The sequence below is a fragment of the Lactuca virosa genome, chromosome 7, assembly GCF_052849685.1.
Source record: "Lactuca virosa cultivar CGN04683 chromosome 7, Lactuca_virosa_CGN04683_v6, whole genome shotgun sequence".
Lineage (NCBI taxonomy): Eukaryota > Viridiplantae > Streptophyta > Magnoliopsida > Asterales > Asteraceae > Lactuca > Lactuca virosa.
In genome coordinates this window covers 184895124-184914280 of record NC_136432.1, presented here as the reverse complement: position 1 = coordinate 184914280, position 19157 = coordinate 184895124, and the positions used below count along the sequence as shown (strand labels likewise).

The following is a 19157-nucleotide window of genomic DNA, read 5'->3' as shown; positions in this document are numbered from 1 at the left end:
AGAATACAAAGACATAAAAAAGACTCAATTTTTAACATTCCACAATGTGAAACTCTCCACAACAAGATCAACCTCTTTGCTGAATTCTTATCTCGAATCAAAAGGCTAAGGAACAATACATGTTATATTCATTAATAACAAATTTTATATGGTTGCAAATTATGCCATAAATCGCATTGTAGCTTGCATGGAGACTTTAAATCTATCGCAAGACATATGCCTATCCAATAGCATATTTGATGTTATATCAAAACTCAAGTATGTGCCTTTTCTTTAAGATTTATAAGAAAACACTCTTTGTCTAGTTCATGGTATATATATTCGCTATATAAACTAGGAAATTAAGAAATGAAAGTTTAGGACCAAAATATGATGATTTTGAAATTCTTTTTTTTCAAGTTAAAGTCTTAAACTAAATAAATTATACAAATTCATACAAGATTGGATGTCGTTCGAACACTTTCACATCTGCATTTGTAGAAACTAAATCAAAAACCTTCTATCGAGATATCATTAAGAAAGATGTTATATCTTGGACATAATTGGACAAGGTGCCATTAAAATGTGGGATTTAGTCAAGACGAAGAGGACTAAGATGAAGACATTTTAATTACCTTACAAAAAAAGCGGTTTAATAAGTCCTGACTCGTGAACGGATAACCAAAGAGTGATAAACGAGGTTAAGGACTCGTTATAACTTATACCCATTATATCTTTTTTGGGACTAGACCCATAACCTGTTACGGTACATCGAACCCATAACATGTTACAACATATCGACCCATAACATATTACGATACATCGGACCTAGGCAAGGACCAACTATAACCGGTTGAGAGCCCGGTTTATGCATCACCAACTCGTCTATTAATAGGTCGGACTTCGTAATGTTAATGTTATAACTGTTGTAATCAGTAGACCCTCCATAACCAGTTTGTAGCCCATTTTAACCGGTTTATTTAAACCATGGGACGAAAATCTTTAGGTTAGTTTGTTGACGTTTATTTATGACTTGATTAACTTTTAAGGAAAATTAATAATATATGAGTTGTTTGGGATTGCTTATTTGAAGTGGTTATTGATTTATTGCGGTTTGGTACCCGTAATAAGCAAGTTTAGTTTTTGGATATAAGAACATTAAAAACACTTATTGTCTTAAAAATGAGTTTTTGATAAGTTACTTCATATTTATTGATTTTATCACTTAAGCAAAATTTATCAAACACTACAAAATAACTTATCAACTTATTACTTTTTGGTACCAAATAAGCAAATCCAATTTTCTTTTAGATTCTCTTTTGACACCAGATAAACTAATAATCATTTCTAAAAAAAAGTCGATTTAATAAGTAAATCCCAAACACCTTTTAATTTACTTTTTAAGTAAAATTAATAATACATAATTTTTCAGCGGTCTTATAGTATTTAATTGTTTATATTCTGTAAATATCTTATTGCCCATTCTAGACGTTTGTTGGAGCCCCCACTGTATTTGTCTTCATTATTGTACATTGTGTACGTCATTATTTAAAAACTTCCATGTAAAGTTGATATTTTCCAATATTCTTGTCATTATACCACTTCAAACAAAAATTTCCAACGATGTTGTCAAACAAATATGTAAAGACATACCACATTGTTGTCATTATTTAAAATTTTCCACGATCAAAAGTCGAGTCTTTGTGGGTGTTCAAAATTAATTCCAATAGAATGGGGATATGTAACCTGCATGATAGGTTATCTATGATAATAATATCAGTGAAAAATATTTGTGGTTCCCGAAAAAAATGATAATGACAGGTATGCAGAATATTGGACCACAAAACACGGGCGATTTCCTAGCATTTGATTTGAATAAAATCTCATAATACAAATGATTTTGGACATTATTATAATCATACATGCCATAATTTTTTCAAAGATGTTCAGTAAAACAACAACCAACTATACAATCTACAATCGTATGCAGGTTGATGAGGTCAGAAGTTTAGAAGTTTGTGCCGGAGTAAACATTAATCATCCGTCTTTATGGTGTCAAAGGTTTCGTTGTTGTATTTGATTCTTCATCTCATCAAAAAAATATAAACTGTTTGAGTGGAAATCTGATTTAAGATTTATTTAATATGATAATTAACATGTGCAAATTAATACAAAAGCTCTTCAGTTTTGCTAGAACAGCTTTGGAATTATCTTATATATCACCAAATAGCATATGACGGTAGTGATATAAGGAGTTGTTGGAAAGGATCCGTCAACAAAATAGTTTGAGGGTTCAACTCTAGATTTAGAAGTAGATTAGGAGTGTGAATTAGTCGTACAAAAAAATATGCTATACATACATGGAATTAAATTGTAATACTAAAAACAAGAAAATTAAATGATAAACATGAGGATTATCCATACCAATTTTTCAAAACTTGGACTAAACAAGTGTCAACCATAATGACCAAAACTGTAATTTACTATAAAATTTACATTCAGAACATTTTTCACAAAGATACTTGTTTTTTTATTTTGCACAAATTTAGACAGAAGAAAAAACGATCATTTACCATCATTTAGATATTTTATTTACATAAAAAAAAGAAATAAATTCATTTTAGCTAGAACACTTCATCCAAACAAAATCATTTATCTGGATAACACTTCATAGAAATACGAAAAAGATCGAACCCTGAGCTTCTACTTTCCACTTTCCACATATCAAGTTTCTAATTTTTTTGATGCAGTCATCAAATGACAGAAGGCTATGAAAATCAAAACAGAAGACCAACTAAAGGTAAAAGTATATATACTAAATTTTCTAAATCCATAACAAGAATAACCAGTTGTTTTTAACATTCCAACTTGTATTACTTTCAGAAAAAGACAATAGTAATTCAGGTCATTTAATTAATTAAATTTTTTATTATTAATTCAGGTCAGAAAAAGACAATAAACGAAGTTTTTTTTTTCCTTGTATTTAGTCCATATATTTCTCTTCTGGTGGTATTTTTTTTCTTTGACTCTGTTAGTTGACTTCCAGATACATTTTATTGGTTCCCCTTTGCTCACAGCCATATATGTGACATCTTATCTAGTTATGGTGGAAGGTTAAACTTAACTTGGAGATGGTCTATATAATGATCATCGAACATTGAACATTACACATCCACAAACAACTTAAGTACCATTAAACATTTCTTTCATGGCTCCATACATGAATCAATTCAAATTGCTGCAAATCATCTCCCTTTTATACTTTTTTTTCATACTCACCTGCATTGGATCATCCCTAAGCCATGATCAGGAATGCTCAGCCTTGTTTCAGTTTAAGCAAAGCTTAATTCATCAAGATGATGAAGCGTTTTGCACTGCTAGTTGGTTTCAAACGTTCCACTCTTGGAAGCCCACCAGCAATGCATCAGATGCTCGTTTTGATTGTTGTTCATGGTATGGGGTGGAGTGCAGCAATGACCATGAGTATGGTCATGTGATCGGCCTTGACTTGAGCGGATGCTCTCTTTGTGGGCATATCAATTCTACCAGCACACTCTTCAGCCTTGTTCATCTTCAAAGCCTCAACCTTGCCTTCAACTACTTTTATGAATCTCAAATCCCATCTGAGATTTCTCATTTAAAGCAGTTAAGAAGCCTCAATCTCTCTTATTCTGGGTTTAGTGGCCATGTCCCAAATGAGATCTCACAGTTGATGCACTTGTCGTCTTTAGATCTGTCATTGAATCCACTAAAGCTTCAAAATCCTTCTGGCCTCAAAAACCTAGTGCAAAACTTAACAGGACTCGAAGAACTCCATCTCTCATGGGTTGACATTAGTTCTTCTGTACCTCATTTCTTGGCCAACTTTTCTTCTTTGAGGTCAATCACGCTAGAAAACTGTTTGCTTCAAGATGAATTCCCTGCAGCCATTTTTCAGCTACCGAAGTTGAAAATTCTTGATTTGGCATTAAATATAAACCTCACAGGCACCTTTCGTGAGTTTCGTAACAGCAGCTTACTTGAACTTGTGCATCTACATTTAACAAGTTTTTCCGGGATTTTACCAGAATCCATAAGTAATCTAAAGCATTTGACATTCTTGAGCCTTTCTAATTGCTCTTTCACAGGGCACATTCCAGGTTCACTCTCTAACATGACACAACTCACTAAATTATCTCTTGGTGGGAATAAGTTCACAGGCTTTGTTCCTTCCTTGGTAAATCTTTCGAAACTCATCATTTTAGATCTCAGTGATAACAGATTTGAAAAGGGGGTCTTGCCCAACTGGCTTGGCATGCTGGCTGAACTTGAAGAGCTGCATGTATACGATACTAACATAAACAGTAAAATACCAGCCTTTCTTGCAAACCTAACAAAACTTAGTGTTGTTGCGATGGGAATAAATTCTTTTACGGGTCATATACCATCCTGGCTTTTCAACCTCACCCAACTATCTATTATAGACCTTCAACGAAATCAACTGCAAGGACCAATTTCAAGTTCATTTTCCAACTTTAAAAGTCTTCAAGTTTTTCAATTTAGCTTCAATAATTTCAGTGGGAGTGTAGACGTAGACATGTTCTTAGGACTCAACAAACTCAAAACTCTCGACTTAGGTCATAACATGATATCATTAGTGGCCAACAACAATTACACCAATAGCACCTTACCGGAACTTAATATCCTAGCACTGTCGACATGTAACTTGAAGGAATTCCCTGCCTTTTTGCGATTCCAAAATAAATTGGAACTCTTACTTCTCGACAGCAACAAGATTGATGGCATGGTACCAGTGTGGATCTGGAACAACAGCAAAGAAACATTACATGTGGTTGACCTTTCATACAACTCCATCACAGGCTTTCATCAGCATCCTCAATTTCTACGATGGAGCCGTTTACAAGTATTTTTGATCAAGAATAATCAGTTACAAGGGAAGCTACCAATTCCACCACAAACCACAGTTGTTTATGTAGCCTCAGATAACAATCTGACTGGAGAAATACCACCATTGATATGTGAAGTGAAATCTCTGCGCCTGTTACGTTTGTCTTCTAACAACATGAGTGGAACTCTTCCTCCATGTTTTGGTAACCTATGCAATTCATTGGTTGTTTTGGATCTGAGCAGAAATAACTTTCATGGCATAATGATGAATGTGTTTATGTATGGAAGCCAGTTGAAATATATTGATTTTAACAAAAATCAGTTTACGGGTCAGCTACCAAGATCATTGACAAATTGTACCAATTTAGAGTTTCTCAATCTTGCAGATAACTCGTTCCATGACGTCTTTCCTTCTTGGTTGGGAAATCTTCCCAACCTGCAAGTTCTCTCGTTGCGGTCTAACAAAATTTATGGGCCAATTCAATCTTCGACAACTGTTTCCTCACAGTTCCCTAAGTTGCGGATCATAGACCTCTCTAACAATGATTTTAGTGGTCAACTGCATCAAAACTACTTCCAAACTTGGAATGCCATGAAATCAGTTTATGCTAGCAAATCATCTGTTATGGAATCAGATATGACCATTATACCGTCCGGTACAAAAGATACATCCATAAGGGCTTTATACAGTTACAGTATGACAATAATACACAAAGGTGTCAGAACAAAGTACGAAAAGATTCTAACCATATTCACGGCTATTGATCTCTCTTGTAACCATTTTGAAGGAGAAATCCCACCATCACTCCAAGATCTTCGAGGCATTGAATCACTCAATCTTTCCAACAATCAGTTTACTGGACGTGTCATGCCATCTTTCGGGTACCTAAAGAAACTTGAATCTTTGGATCTTTCCCAAAACGAGCTATCCGGAGAAATTCCCCAACAGTTGGTGCAACTCAACTTCCTTTCCATTTTCAACGTGTCATTCAACTATCTTGAAGGGCAAATACCACAAGGTCAACAATTTGAGACATTCGAGAACGACTCCTACATGGGGAATCCACGATTATGTGGAAAACCTTTATACAACGAATGCCAAGGTTCAAAGCCATCAAGGCTTCCACCAGCAAGCAATACGTCCGAGTCCGAGTCTCTCCTCCCAAACGAAACAATCGATTGGATCTTTGTATTCTGTGGAGTTGCAAGTGGGTTGGTTGTTGGGGTTGTAATTGGAAACTTTCTATATGAAAGGTATAACGATCCGTTCACAAAGAGGAAGGACAGATGGGTAAGGCCACTTCGTCACACAAGGAGAAACCAAGGTACAATAATCCCTTATATGTGCATCTCTTCTGAACCCCTCAACCTATTTGCTTTTTTATTGTGTTAAAAGTCATTGAGAAAAATATCTCTTTACAAATCTATTTTTTTTTTTAATATTTGTTTACTTTAAAGCAGCCTTTAGAAGATATTTGTGATATGATCTTAGATATATATATATATATATATATATATATATATATATATATATATATATATATATATATATATATATGTGTGTGTGTGTTTCTCAAATTTGTCTAATTAAAAATTTCTTTCATTTTATTTTATCATTAGTCAAAATCTTTATCCTCGAACCATACAGACATTTTAGCAAAGAAAGTATTATTAACATATTTTAACTTTAGCATACTAAAAACATTATTTCGTATTTTAAGTTGGATTTGTTATGTGAAGTCGGTCTCTGTTTTCAGCATGTTATTTGTTTATGGTATGTTTATCATGATGTCTGTGAAAGCCATTTTTGTTTCCAGATTATTATAATATAGTACATGTTTAAAGTATTTTCTAGTAACCGATATTATAACCATGTTTTCTGAAACGCAAGTTTTATGACGATTGTGGGCGCAGTATTTTGTATAGATAAAAAACCATGAACTTAGCCGCCTAAAACTTACATTGTCATATATCTCAGGACGTATCATATCTTCACATTCAAAGGGCAAGGAGAAGATGTAGAAGAGCTTCAAGGGATTTTAGTCTGTTAAACCATTAAGTGTGTGTGTGTTTTAAGTTTAAGACTATGTTGGTTTCAACTGGATTTCATTGAGTTAGACTTTAATTGATATATCATTTAGTAAGAGTCCATTGTTTAAGTTTATCGTTTATGGTGGCATGATCATGGACTCTCACGTATGCTATTGGTTCGTACTGTTGATAGTATGAGATTCACGTGTTTTGATATAATAAACATTTTTAAAGAAAAAGTAAATATTATTATTACTTATTAGTATAAAATATAAATATTTTTTTAACAATTAGTTTATGTCAAAAAGAAAAATATTCAAAAAACTGAACAATTTATAACGAAAACTTAATTATTTATCATAATATCATAATATGCGCCATACCACCACTACTAGAAAACAGAGCAATAGCGACAGAATTTTAGCGACGGAAAAAATCCGTCGGAAAAAGAGACGGATTTCCAACAGACAAACTATTTGGATATTAGCGACGATTTCGCGACGGTTTAGCAACGGAATAAAATTGGTCGGTAATCCGTTACAGTATACCGACGGTTTACCGACGAAAATCAACAAAATTGAAATTCCGTCGGAAATGCGTTAGTTTAATTCGATTTTCTTTTTTTATTTTTTAAATATTTAGGGCAATTCCGTAAATATGCGACTGAAACTAAAAACAGAGCGTTTGCCCTACTCTCGCTTCCCCTTTTCTCTTTCCAGTTCACGTGAAGAACAAACACCTCCCACTCATCTCCGATCTTCAACCATCCGGCCACTGCATCCGCCATCACCGCCCGCAGCCAAGCCCTCCGGCTCCTCCAAGTCTTCGACACAACATACCTTCTCCCTCCCACTGTCGTTCTGACCTGCAACCCACCGCCTCTTAACCGAGTAAAATTGCTCCCATTTATCTCTCTGCGAACGACGGCTAGCCTCGCGCCCTCGCCTTAGTCTATTGCCGCCGCCACCACCGTCGAAGTTGCTGCTGCACATGGTGGACCTTACCATTGGTCCGATTTCACCTTTTTTTCTCTCCAAGTTTTGGTAAAAAAAAACCCTAACTTATTTTTTCTATTACATCGATTGAGTTTTAGGTTTATATTTTTTCTTCAGTGGATTATCATATCTCCAATTAGCATTAGATAACCTATCAATTAGATTTTGTTGATAAATAGTCTTATACTCTTCATAAAACCAGGATTGTCATGATGTAAGTTTTGAAGATCGACTTACTCCTATTCTCTTTCATCATGGCTAGCAGTTGAACAATTCTTCTGCATATTCATTTTTATCTCTCATTAACAGTACAATATAGGAGTAAATAAACTGTTGTTCTTGTTTCTTGAGGAGGGGTTTCTCAATGGAGAAACTGGAACCACGTGATTTCTTCCTTGGGGTTACTTTTGAACTTTTGCCAGTCATTGTGATTGTGGTTTTGGTTGGTGTTGGTGTTTGTGGTGAGGGTGAGACTCTTGGAGCAGTGACAACCAGTGATGAGAGTGATCTCTCTTTCCTCCTTAAAGGCACAACTTCAGGAGCCTTCACCCTTCTTCCTTTGTATGGCAAGATTTTTGCTCTCAGATCTTGTAAATTATGGTCTGGCCTGTTCTTCATCAATCAACAGTTAAGCTGTTCTTGTTTCTGTTGTTGTTGCTTGAGTAACAAGTACTCATCCAATACAGACAACTGTGGTGTAGGTATTTGAGTGTTTTATCTGTGACATGTGTTGTTGTTGTAATAAGCTAGAAGCTTTTCGGGTGCTAATGGACCCAGTGAGGGTAGATTCTGTCCTTGCAGCCTCTGGTGGGCCCCAAATGGTGTCTCTGAAGAGGGAAATGTTTACCCTGAAATGGGTCCAACCCGGTTTGAACAGGAAAGTTAGACCAGCTACACTGTTTGCAGCAGAGTTTGACCTTTCAGATAAGCCTTGAAGAATAGACATGAACTCTGGATTTGGAGGATTTTGAGGTAAAACTGAAGGATTTTGAAGAATGTCAGATTTAGGGGGCCCAGACCAAAGAGAGTAAGGACTAGACATAGATTTTTGCCTTTCAAGCTGCATCAATTTTGCAATTCCCATAGCTGGAATCGAACCAGGGTTCCTAAAATACCCCTGCATACCTTCAGAAAGCCCGAACTCAATGAATCTATTCTCAGCTTCTGTGGTCGACCCATGTTGAAACCTTGGATCATTCTTCATCATATCATTAGGATTAGGAATACTGGATTCATCATTGATTTCACTTTTAGCAGCAGTAAATCCAGGTGGAGGTCTGGCTTTTGCACGAAGGTGAGGCATGACATCACCAAGTAAAGCAAAAGGTGAGTCATTTGGTGCATTTGCAAGACGTACGTGCAAATCAATCCCAAAATATCAAGCCTCAAACCATCCAATAATATCAATACCAGTAAAAGGACCTTGAATTGAACCTTTATAAAAAAGAACCAAATCTTCAGGTGATGGCTGTGATTGTGAAAGTATCCTTGCTTCATGTTCCCTATCCATAGTATTTCCAGATTGTTGCCTTTTGATAACTGGATTTGTAACATTTGCAACATTTGAAACATTTATGACATTTGTTAAACAGCTACTCCATTCATCGACAGTATTCAGTTGTGCACGTTGCCCCATGGATAAATATCATTTTTTTTTCTGATATGGTCCAAGAAAAAAAATTTAAGCATTTTTTTGTTGCTATTTCATTGTTTCTTAATGTTTTTCAACCTGGGGTCGTCTAAATGACCATTTTGCCCTTGGCTTCTCCATTTCTTTCATCTAGCTCCTCAAGATACCAACGTTTGTAATCATTTATGGTGTAATAGGATGTACTTATATTTTTTCTATTACATCGATTGAGTTTTAGGTTTATATTTTTTCTTCATTGGATTATCATATCTCCAATTAGCATTAGATAACCTATCCAATCAGATTATGTTGATAAATAGTCTTATACTCTTCATAAAACCAGGATTGTCATGATGTGATTAAGTACACTTCATAAATCAATTATCATGAACTTAATTTGAAAAGAACATAGCCTTTAATCTCTTACTTTTTGATAAAAATCAACTTGGTCATGCTTAATTTGCAATCAGGTTTGCCCAATCTCCTAGATTCCCTGCATTAGTTATAGTTCTAGAAGGTTTATACCTGTTTTTGGTATTATCATAAAGATAATGGGTTTAGATACACTCCTAATGAAAATAGGTACTTCAAAGATACAGTTGGAGATGGAGTGGAATGATTGCTTCTGATCTACAAAGGGATTATTAGTTGGTATATAAGAGACTTTTTTTTTTAATTGTTGATCCCATTGTTTCTTTACTATAACTTTTTTTTGAGTACTTTTATAATTTTTTTTTAAATTGTCTGAGTTTCTGTTCTTATTGTAATATGTGAAATTGAGAAAATTAATCACACAAGGCGGAACTTCATTTTCTTAAAATACTTATACTTTTCTCCATTACACAAACACAATGCAAATTTCAATTCAAGAAAGAAAGGTATATTTCATTGTATTCTAAAACTTTTTTTTTTACGTAATGTTATATAATTTATAAAGAAATATTCCCATTTCTTTCACCAGGTAAAACTGATAGACTGAAAAACGAATTTCTTTGACAACCCAGATGAGCAAATCGCTGCCACGTCATCCCTCATCATCTTTGGACTACTTACAAGAACTCCAGTTCTAGATCCTTCACATTCTGTAAGTATTTCTACATTATAAAATAATGCTATTTACAGTGAAAATTCAATCAATTTTTTCTTGTCAAGGCCTTTTACTTTGAAAATTTTACCATTTTTAGCATTGTACTTTTGTTATTATTATAAGCTTATTTCCCTTTTAAAATTCAACCCATTAATAGCATTGCATTTTTCAGGTTTCTTTAGTTTGAGGTCAACTGAACAGGAAAGGAGAATTTTGAGTATTGTGTAGTTTGTCTGGACAGTTGGTTCACTCGTTTGCTGATGTTATAAATGTTAAGCGGCCTAGAAATGGGTTTTGTAGTAAGCTTTGGCATTAATTCAAAAAACGAGTGAGTTTGTTTGTTTGCTTTTTTTTTTAATTAAAGTATGAATTATGGTTAGAATTGTGAGATTAATAAAACTAAAACTTTTTTTGATTGGTTTTTGTATAGGTATTTTTTCTTCGTGGATAGGAAAAGAGGATACAGTTGCTGAACTTGTGTTGGACGTTTTTTTAGGTAATTTTTTATTTTCTTTGGTATTAACCAATCTATCAACTTTTTACTAATTTGAAATTAAAAGTATTCATATTTATTTTGTCTAGTTGGGTAGAAATCAGATTTAGATGTACTTGACTTGTGCTAGTCACAGAAGCATTTTCTCTAGCATCTTTGTCTAGTAATGAACACTGCAATCAAAAAAGTAATTAGCTATTCACTTTCATTTTTAAAATACTCAAATGCTTTTCTTTTTAATGAAAGAAAAAGCAAGAGAGATTTTATTACTATTTTTTTAGAACGACCACTTGAGGGAGAGACACCTTTCTCATACACCTGATATGGTGGATGGCGGACAAATTATTACTACTACTAGCAAGATAAGTAAAAAAAATTACAATGAGAAAATAACATTTATTTTCTCTTTGTGTAGCTAACCAACTTAGTTAATTTCTAACTTAGTGCTTCTATGAATTAGTAAAGTATGTTGCTATTTCCTTCTCTATTTTATACTAATTATATATGTTTGTTGGAATATATTTCAGATAAATGAATTAGAGAGCATGCTCAAACGAGAAGTGAAGAAACGGGAGGAAATACAAGCCAATCTTTTGAAGCAATTCACAGGAAGATAAAAGGTAATATTGAAATAATTTGATATTTTAAAGGTTTAATTGTGAGAAATAGCAACGCACTTTACCAAAGTTCTTGATTATGGCAAAAGTACATTGCTATTATGAGTAAAAACATAAAGTATTTTGTATAATTGTGAAAAAACTGAAAATGGTTTCTATTATGATTATTTGAAAGTATGCAACTATAATGAGTAAAAACATAAAGTAAGCCCTTTATGGTCTAACATTTGAGGGCATTTATGGTATTTGACAATATATAAATATCTCTCTAGCTAACAACTCTCAATGATAGGTGTGGAATCTACGAGCTAATCAAGAAGGAATTCTCTATTGGTTGTTGACAATATTTGACAATATGGATTGAAATTTATGGTATTTGACAATATGGATTGAAATTTATAGATTTAATGTATGTCAAATGATTGAAAGTTATGGATTTACTTTTATATTTGTAGGTTTCAAAATATAGATTTGATGTATGTTTAAAAAATTTATGTGTTGAATATGTAATTATTTTTAGTTTTTAATTTCTTCATTGATTTGTAAATTTTTTTGTAATGCCAAAATCCGTCGATAATCTGTCACAAAAAAATTTTGTAGTCATTTCGAGATTCCGTCGGTAATTTGTTAGTAAGTTATTCCAAAATCTGTCAGTAATCCGTTAGTAAGTTATTTCAGATTCCGTTGGTAATCTGTTAGTAACTTTTTCCGTCGGTAATCCGTTAGTAACTTTTTCCGTCAGTAATCCGTTGCAAATTATATTCTGTTGGTGATCCGTTACTATTTTGATGGAAAAATCCGTCACTAAAAATTAGCCATAGCCGTCGGAAATCCGTTACAAACAATTAGCGACAAGAATATACCGACGGATTTTGGTGTGTTACAATTCCGTCGGTAAAGAGCATTAGCTACGGTTTAGCGACGGTTTTCGCCGTCGGTAATGCTCTTTTTTGTAGTAGTGCACAAACTTTAACATTTACACAGATGCTAATTCATCCTAATAGCATCAACTATGACATTTGGCAGTAAAGTTGTCTCAATTCTTCATTTTTCAGTCAAACTCACAAATTTCTACGTCAAGCTTTTCAGGCATCAACTCAAACAACTAGAGATGATATACCAATCAAAACTGCATCAATTAACATTTATTTTCAAGGATTTCATCTGAATAAACACACACAAGGTACATATACCTTTTAAAGTTCTAGCTGGGAATTCTGTGTGTTTCATCCATTTTCTTTCATGGTTTTGAAAAAATTCATCAGCCTTAACTTCTACAAAGGAGCTTAACTCGTTTCATGAACATCGATTTCTACATCAAATCAACAATTACCAAAATCTCTTTCTACATCAAATCAACAATTGTCTTTGGGTTTTTCTTTTTACACACTCTCTTTCAAAAAAAAAAAAAAAAACAATTACCAAAATCTGACAAACTCTAGGTCAAACATTTAGCATCCTAATCTCTTTTGGGTTGATTCCAAGGCTTGATTTTGGCTATAAGTCTGACTATTTACCATACTTTTATCATCAATTTGAAAAAAGAAAAATCATAATAATGCCAATTCAATACACATACCTTGCTCAACCGAGCCTTTGTACTCGGACCCTGATCAAGCATTAGCACTGATACAAAAATTGGTCGATTGCTGCCATATTTACTTCCACTAATTGCCGAGTATTCTTCCATATTTTCGTTTCTCTCCTCAATTCAACACCAAAGCATATGCTGTTAACCCCCCCTTCATCACTGGATATATACGACAAAATTGATGTTAAATTTCTAAACTAGGTATTTATACTTTTGCACTTCAACAAATTACACATTGGTCCTCAAATTTGAATTTCATTCAACTAAATCCCAACGCTTTTTATGTTATTACTTAATATCCCATTGAGCATTTCACACTTAATCAAGTCAACCACTAGTTTCACTATTTCTCACACATCACGTAATTTACTCCTTTTACAAATATAGGTGCTATACCTAATTTTTACCCGTTTTAGCAATTACTTTCATAGATTTACATATAATAGCAACATCCTTAAATTTTTCTTTTTTTACCATTAATAGAATTATGTAATCCATAACAACGTACTTGCATCTTATTTGACATAATAACAACACACTAACAATATCTTCGTCATAAGAGAGATATACTAATATTTGGTAGCGTTTTAGGGCTTGGATTCATGGGATATGGAAAGCGTCGATGGGAGATAGCAGCTGCAAAAGCGGAAGAGGTTGCAACAATATCTTGTTCCAACCATGGTTCAATTGGATACATTGTCATTTTCCCTTTCAAGAATAGTGTTAGTTAAAGCTAGGGATGAACATATGGACCGGGGAACCGGCCGGAACCGGAACCGGCACCGGAACCGGAACCCGATGGAACCGGTCGGGCCGGGACCGGAACGTTATTTTTGTGGATTTTTGGAACCGGGAACCGGTAGGAACCAGAACCGATATAACCGGAACCGGTAGAACCGGCAAAAACCGGAACCGTATGATGCTATTTTTTAAGGACCGGTTCCAACATTTGAAGACACGACAAGAACCGGGAACCGGTAGAACCGCCGGGCCGGTTCGGTTCTTGATTTTTGCCGAAGTCGGTTCCCGGGTCGGGTCCGGTTCCGGCCGGTTCCGGCCGGTTCGGTCCTTTTGCTCATCCCTAGTTAAAGCATATATATATATATATATATATATATATATATATATATATATATATATATATATATATATATATATATATATATGCTTAGGTTATTTTATTCAAAGTAATTATTGTGTTATTGTATTAATAAATGTGGGCCAAGTTAATTGACTCTTTTACCCTTCAATTATTCTACCTTCGTTATCCCAGTAAATCAAAAAATTCATTTATCTCTCAATAAAAACTATATCAAAAATTCATATCGTCCTAAATTCAAGCCTTAATTTACGCATTGACGATGAACAATTCAAAATCAAAGCTCTTTAACTTAAAGTGGGATTAGGGCTTCTCTCAACCATCGTCGATACACTTTTGGCATTTCTTCTCCGCCTTCCCAATTCTCTGCGCTAACAGATTATCGCCTCATGAAATTAATCACATTACTGTATAGAAATGCTTCACCGTTTCACCATCGATGATGATTTCTCAGGCTACTGATTTTGGATTCTTGGTTTCCTTAAATATAGGTAAATGTTTATGAAGTTATCATATTTTTTTTTATACATGGAGTTGATTTTTTGTAGGTCGAATCTCACAGATATTGAATATTGGAGTATGATGTGAAGATCGAACAAATTTTTAATAGAAGACTATGAAAAGTTATTTTTTAGTTTTCTTTTGATGTCTATTTTGATGAACTTGTCTCTGCTTATAGTCTGTAAATTTTCAATCAGGGCATCTCTTGAAGATGAGACAAAACCATCATTGATGGAATGGAATGCGAACATGCTTCTTTCCCTCTTAAAAAGTCGGGAGGAAGGTATTAGATAATATTAATATTAAAGAATGTATTTATTCTCCAAAATGCGAGTTGTTTGAGTCTTTGTCATAATTTCTCAAAAAAATAATTCAGCCACTAAAGCTATGTTTTTTTTTTTTTTTTTTTTTTTTTTTTTTTTTTTTTTTTTTTTTTTGTATTTCATCATGTAATCCTAATCCTAATAAAAGAATCCCTTCACGACACATGTAATATTCTTCATGCCTCCTCCTCTCCAAGTTAATTGACTCTTTTACACTTCAATATCCCTGTAAATCAAAAAATTCATTTATCTCTCAATAAAAACTATATCTAAAATTCAAATCATCCTAAATTCAAGCCTTAATTTACGCATTGACGATGAACAATTCAAAATCAAAGCTGGTCGTCGAGGCACTTTTGGCCTTTCTTCTCCGTCTTCCCAATTCTTTGCGCTAACAGATTATCGCCTCATGAAATTAATCACATTATTGTATAGAAATGCTTCACCGTTTCACCATCGATGATGATTTATCCATGGAGTTGATTTTTTTGTAGGTCGAATCTCACAAATTATGAATATTGGAGTATGATATGAAGATCGAACAAATTTTTAATAGAAGACTATGAAAAGATTTTTTTTAGTTTTCTTTTGATGTCCATTTTGATGAACTTGTCTCTGCTCATAGTCTGTAACTTTTCAATCAGGGCATCTCTCGAAGATGAGACAAGACCATCATTGGTGGAATGGAATGCGAAAATGCTTCTTTCCCTCTTAAAAAGTTCTTAAAAAGTCGGGAGGAGGGTATTAGATAATATTAATATTAAAGAATTTATTTATTCTCCAAAATCCGAGTTGTTTGAGTCTTTGCCATAATTTCTCAAAAAATAATTCAGCCACTAAAGCTATGTTTTTTCTGTATTTCATCATGTAATAAAATAAAAAATTTCTTCAATTTTTTGATCAAACGGAATGGACTGGTATTATGCAACCTTCGCCTTCGCCCATGACATCTGCACATATCAATTCTCTACTAATGTTCCCGAAATTGAGATTGGTTCATGCTTAAAAATTATACTTTCAAAATATATAGTACCTTATGTATTTGGTGAAAGTAAATAACTTTTTATATTTTCTTTTAGGTTCTTTTTATGGTGTTAGAAAGTGATTGTTTAGTTTGGATTCACTTTTAGGTTTTTTATGGTTTGTAAAGTTATTATATTTTCCTTTTCGTGATCTTCTTATCCCCGGTTAATATGGAAGGCAATGGGGTAGTTCTTTCAGGAGTAACTTTGTGTTAGAAAAATGACACCCTTGCATTGTTACATATAACTCTGATTTTACATATAAATCCCAATAAGTTTCAGTTGGTATGTGCCTTATTGCAAGCTATAGTCTTTTTTTAGGTTTGAACTTTTGCTCCTCAAAATTGTAGAAAATATACCTAACCACTACATCGATTATTTTTTTACATTATAGTAATGCTTTTGTAAATGAAATTGTTTCTGTAAACTATTTTGATATGCATATTCTTTTTTCGAATAGTTTTATGTATTCATATTTTTTCGATGGATGTCTTTTAAGGGCTGAACATGTATACTTTTTTTATCTATTAATGTTTTTTTTAAGGTTTTGAGTTTACCATCTAGGACTTAATGTAAAATAAAAAATAAGAAACAATATGTGTTACATACAAATATCATCTCATTTGAACTTTTATAAGTTTTTTTTTCAAATAAATACTAACAATGGTTTTTAGACGATCTTTACTTGATTTATTTTCTAAAGATGATTAGGCCCATTGTTTTGTTAATAGGGGGTTTTGAAGTAACCCTTCGAAACAATTTATACTTTAAGACTTTGCACCTAATAATCAATGTGATTGCAACTTCAGTTGGTTTGGATCTCATAGGCATAGCTAGCCTTGGTGGGGAATGATTGGAAGAAGAAATGTGGCCATGTACAAAGTCAAGGTAACATTTTATATATTTCAAGTAAATATGATTTTTGTTACATCTGATGGAATAGAAACGAATAGCATAAATTTGTAAATATGTTAAAACACCGATAAATAAAAGTAAGTTTCTATTGTTGCAATAGCAACATACTTTCATTTGATTGATGTTTTATAGCATTCTACTTAAAAATACGGATTCTTTTTGAAGCAGTAAAATATTGGACTAAACAATAAAGAACGGTTTTATTGATCTAACCCCATGTTTATTGTTGGCGCAGTGAATTCCATGTAGTCGTTTCCGACATTCTCATATAGTTATGATTTGCTTTTAATATGGTTTTTGGGAGCTAAATGTTTTGATGAACTTTTTTTCAACTTTTTTAGGTAGTTGAAGTTGTAGTGGTTAATTGGATTTATGATAACCGATGGAATTGATGAGGCTGGTAAGAAAAAAATGAAAGGGATTATGTTACAAAAAAATTAAGTTTAATGTTATACTTTTATATTTAGCGATTATTAGAGAGCATCAAAGGTTATATGATATTATGTTTGGGATATATTCAATTACCTATCTCAATGAAAAATCGTGGTTTACCTTGTATGTAATTTGGGCATTTTGCTGTTTATTTGGAACAGGTAGATATCAGTTACTATTCATTACAAATTGTCAATGAATTCATGCAATCAATCTTTTCAGTAAGTGTTAATTCATTTAATTGCATGTTCCTAAAAAAAACAACCCTTTCGTGGTTTTTTTTAATCCATGGTGTGTCCTTTTTGATACTAATGGGATTAAGTTTGTATAGTAATTTCCAACATCTGCTTTGAATGGTCCACATACTCTAAACGTGTGTATGGTTTGGAGGAATTGGGAGTAATAAATATGAAGGATTTAAAATTACAATCCTATTAGTAATCATGTCTAACAAATTGAAGATTTTATATTAAAAAAAATCATTTGTCTGTGTTTTTTCATATTTCCTTCCATACCCCAAGAATTTTAAAATCAAAATCCATAAATATTCTGAGTTTAGAATAAATTCGCTCTAATAATTCTTTATAATCAAAGATGATTTCACAGTTCTCTAATCTCAACCCCTCTTCATCTCCTTATATCCTTCTATTATCAAAGACGGCTATTATCAAAGACGGCTACTGGTTAATCATCCCCACACAATCCCTGTTATCTTTGACTTGCTGTCATCATGTATTTTGTTTTTCAATAATTCCATGCAATATAATAATATCCTTGACAACAATGTTTTATGTGTCTGTTTCTTGATTTAATCTTGGACCCATAGATTCCATTTAGGATGCTCCTTTATTTTTAACATATTCATAGAATATTTTATATTTTCTTATTTTCATAAACAAATTAAATTAACATATTAAAATGCTTAGAGTATGAAAGAAAATTTATAAGTGTATAAAATAAATTAAAATTAAGGTAAAAAGAGCAACATAAAAAATATTTCAATTAATTTGAGACATGTAGGCACAACATTCCTAAATATTGAATCGACAACATTCCATATCGGTTTAGAATGAACGCCAATATACCTCAAAAATTATATAATGGTCTATCTTATACCTCCAACCAAACACATAAATTTTAATGAATGCTTTTAGAATAATGTCAAAGATTACAAAAAAATTGGCTCAACGTTTTCTATTCGATACGGATAGGAGAAGAACCCGATCCGGTATTATTAAAAAAATGGAGAAAACAGAACCAAATCAACATCATACAGATCAATCCTTTTCAACTCGGGCGTGTCATTTCCATAGGAATCCCACCAACCAACCGGAGATTTTTCTTTTCTTGTTAGCTTAGCTACATTAAGACCAAAGATACCTCTTGCATTCGTGAATTGATCAAACTGACAATCAATTGTCTTCGCTAGGTTCTCATCAGCACCACATATTCTTTTTAGGCACATGTACAATCCATTTTGATCCAACCATTATTCTCAAAATCATCGGTATATTGCATCTGTGGGTTCAAGTAATAACCCGCCACATGTTGTGCC

At 33.1% G+C, this 19157-nt stretch overlaps 1 protein-coding gene and 1 long non-coding RNA gene across 6 annotated transcripts; both read left to right on the top strand.

Annotated features, from left to right (window-relative positions):
- Positions 1 to 3132: 3132 nt before the first annotated feature.
- Positions 3133 to 7030, top strand: LOC145124187 (receptor-like protein 6). The gene is made up of 2 exons (XM_079059443.1): positions 3133 to 6191; positions 6845 to 7030. The coding sequence occupies exons 1-2, from the start codon at positions 3188 to 3190 to the stop codon at positions 6886 to 6888; spliced, it is 3048 nt and encodes a 1015-aa protein (XP_078915569.1). The 5' UTR covers positions 3133 to 3187; the 3' UTR covers positions 6889 to 7030.
- A 549-nt stretch (positions 7031 to 7579) lies between these two features.
- On the top strand, positions 7580 to 12254 carry LOC145125042 (uncharacterized). Of its 5 annotated transcripts, none has more exons than XR_013715769.1 (7): positions 7580 to 7940; positions 10105 to 10173; positions 10527 to 10606; positions 10782 to 10937; positions 11040 to 11105; positions 11630 to 11722; positions 12012 to 12254. It is a non-coding gene; the product is annotated as an uncharacterized LOC145125042 (long non-coding RNA). The 5 variants fall into 5 exon arrangements; XR_013715766.1 differs by having other exon boundaries at positions 10484 to 10606; XR_013715768.1 differs by lacking the exon at positions 10105 to 10173.
- Positions 12255 to 19157: the final 6903 nt, after the last annotated feature.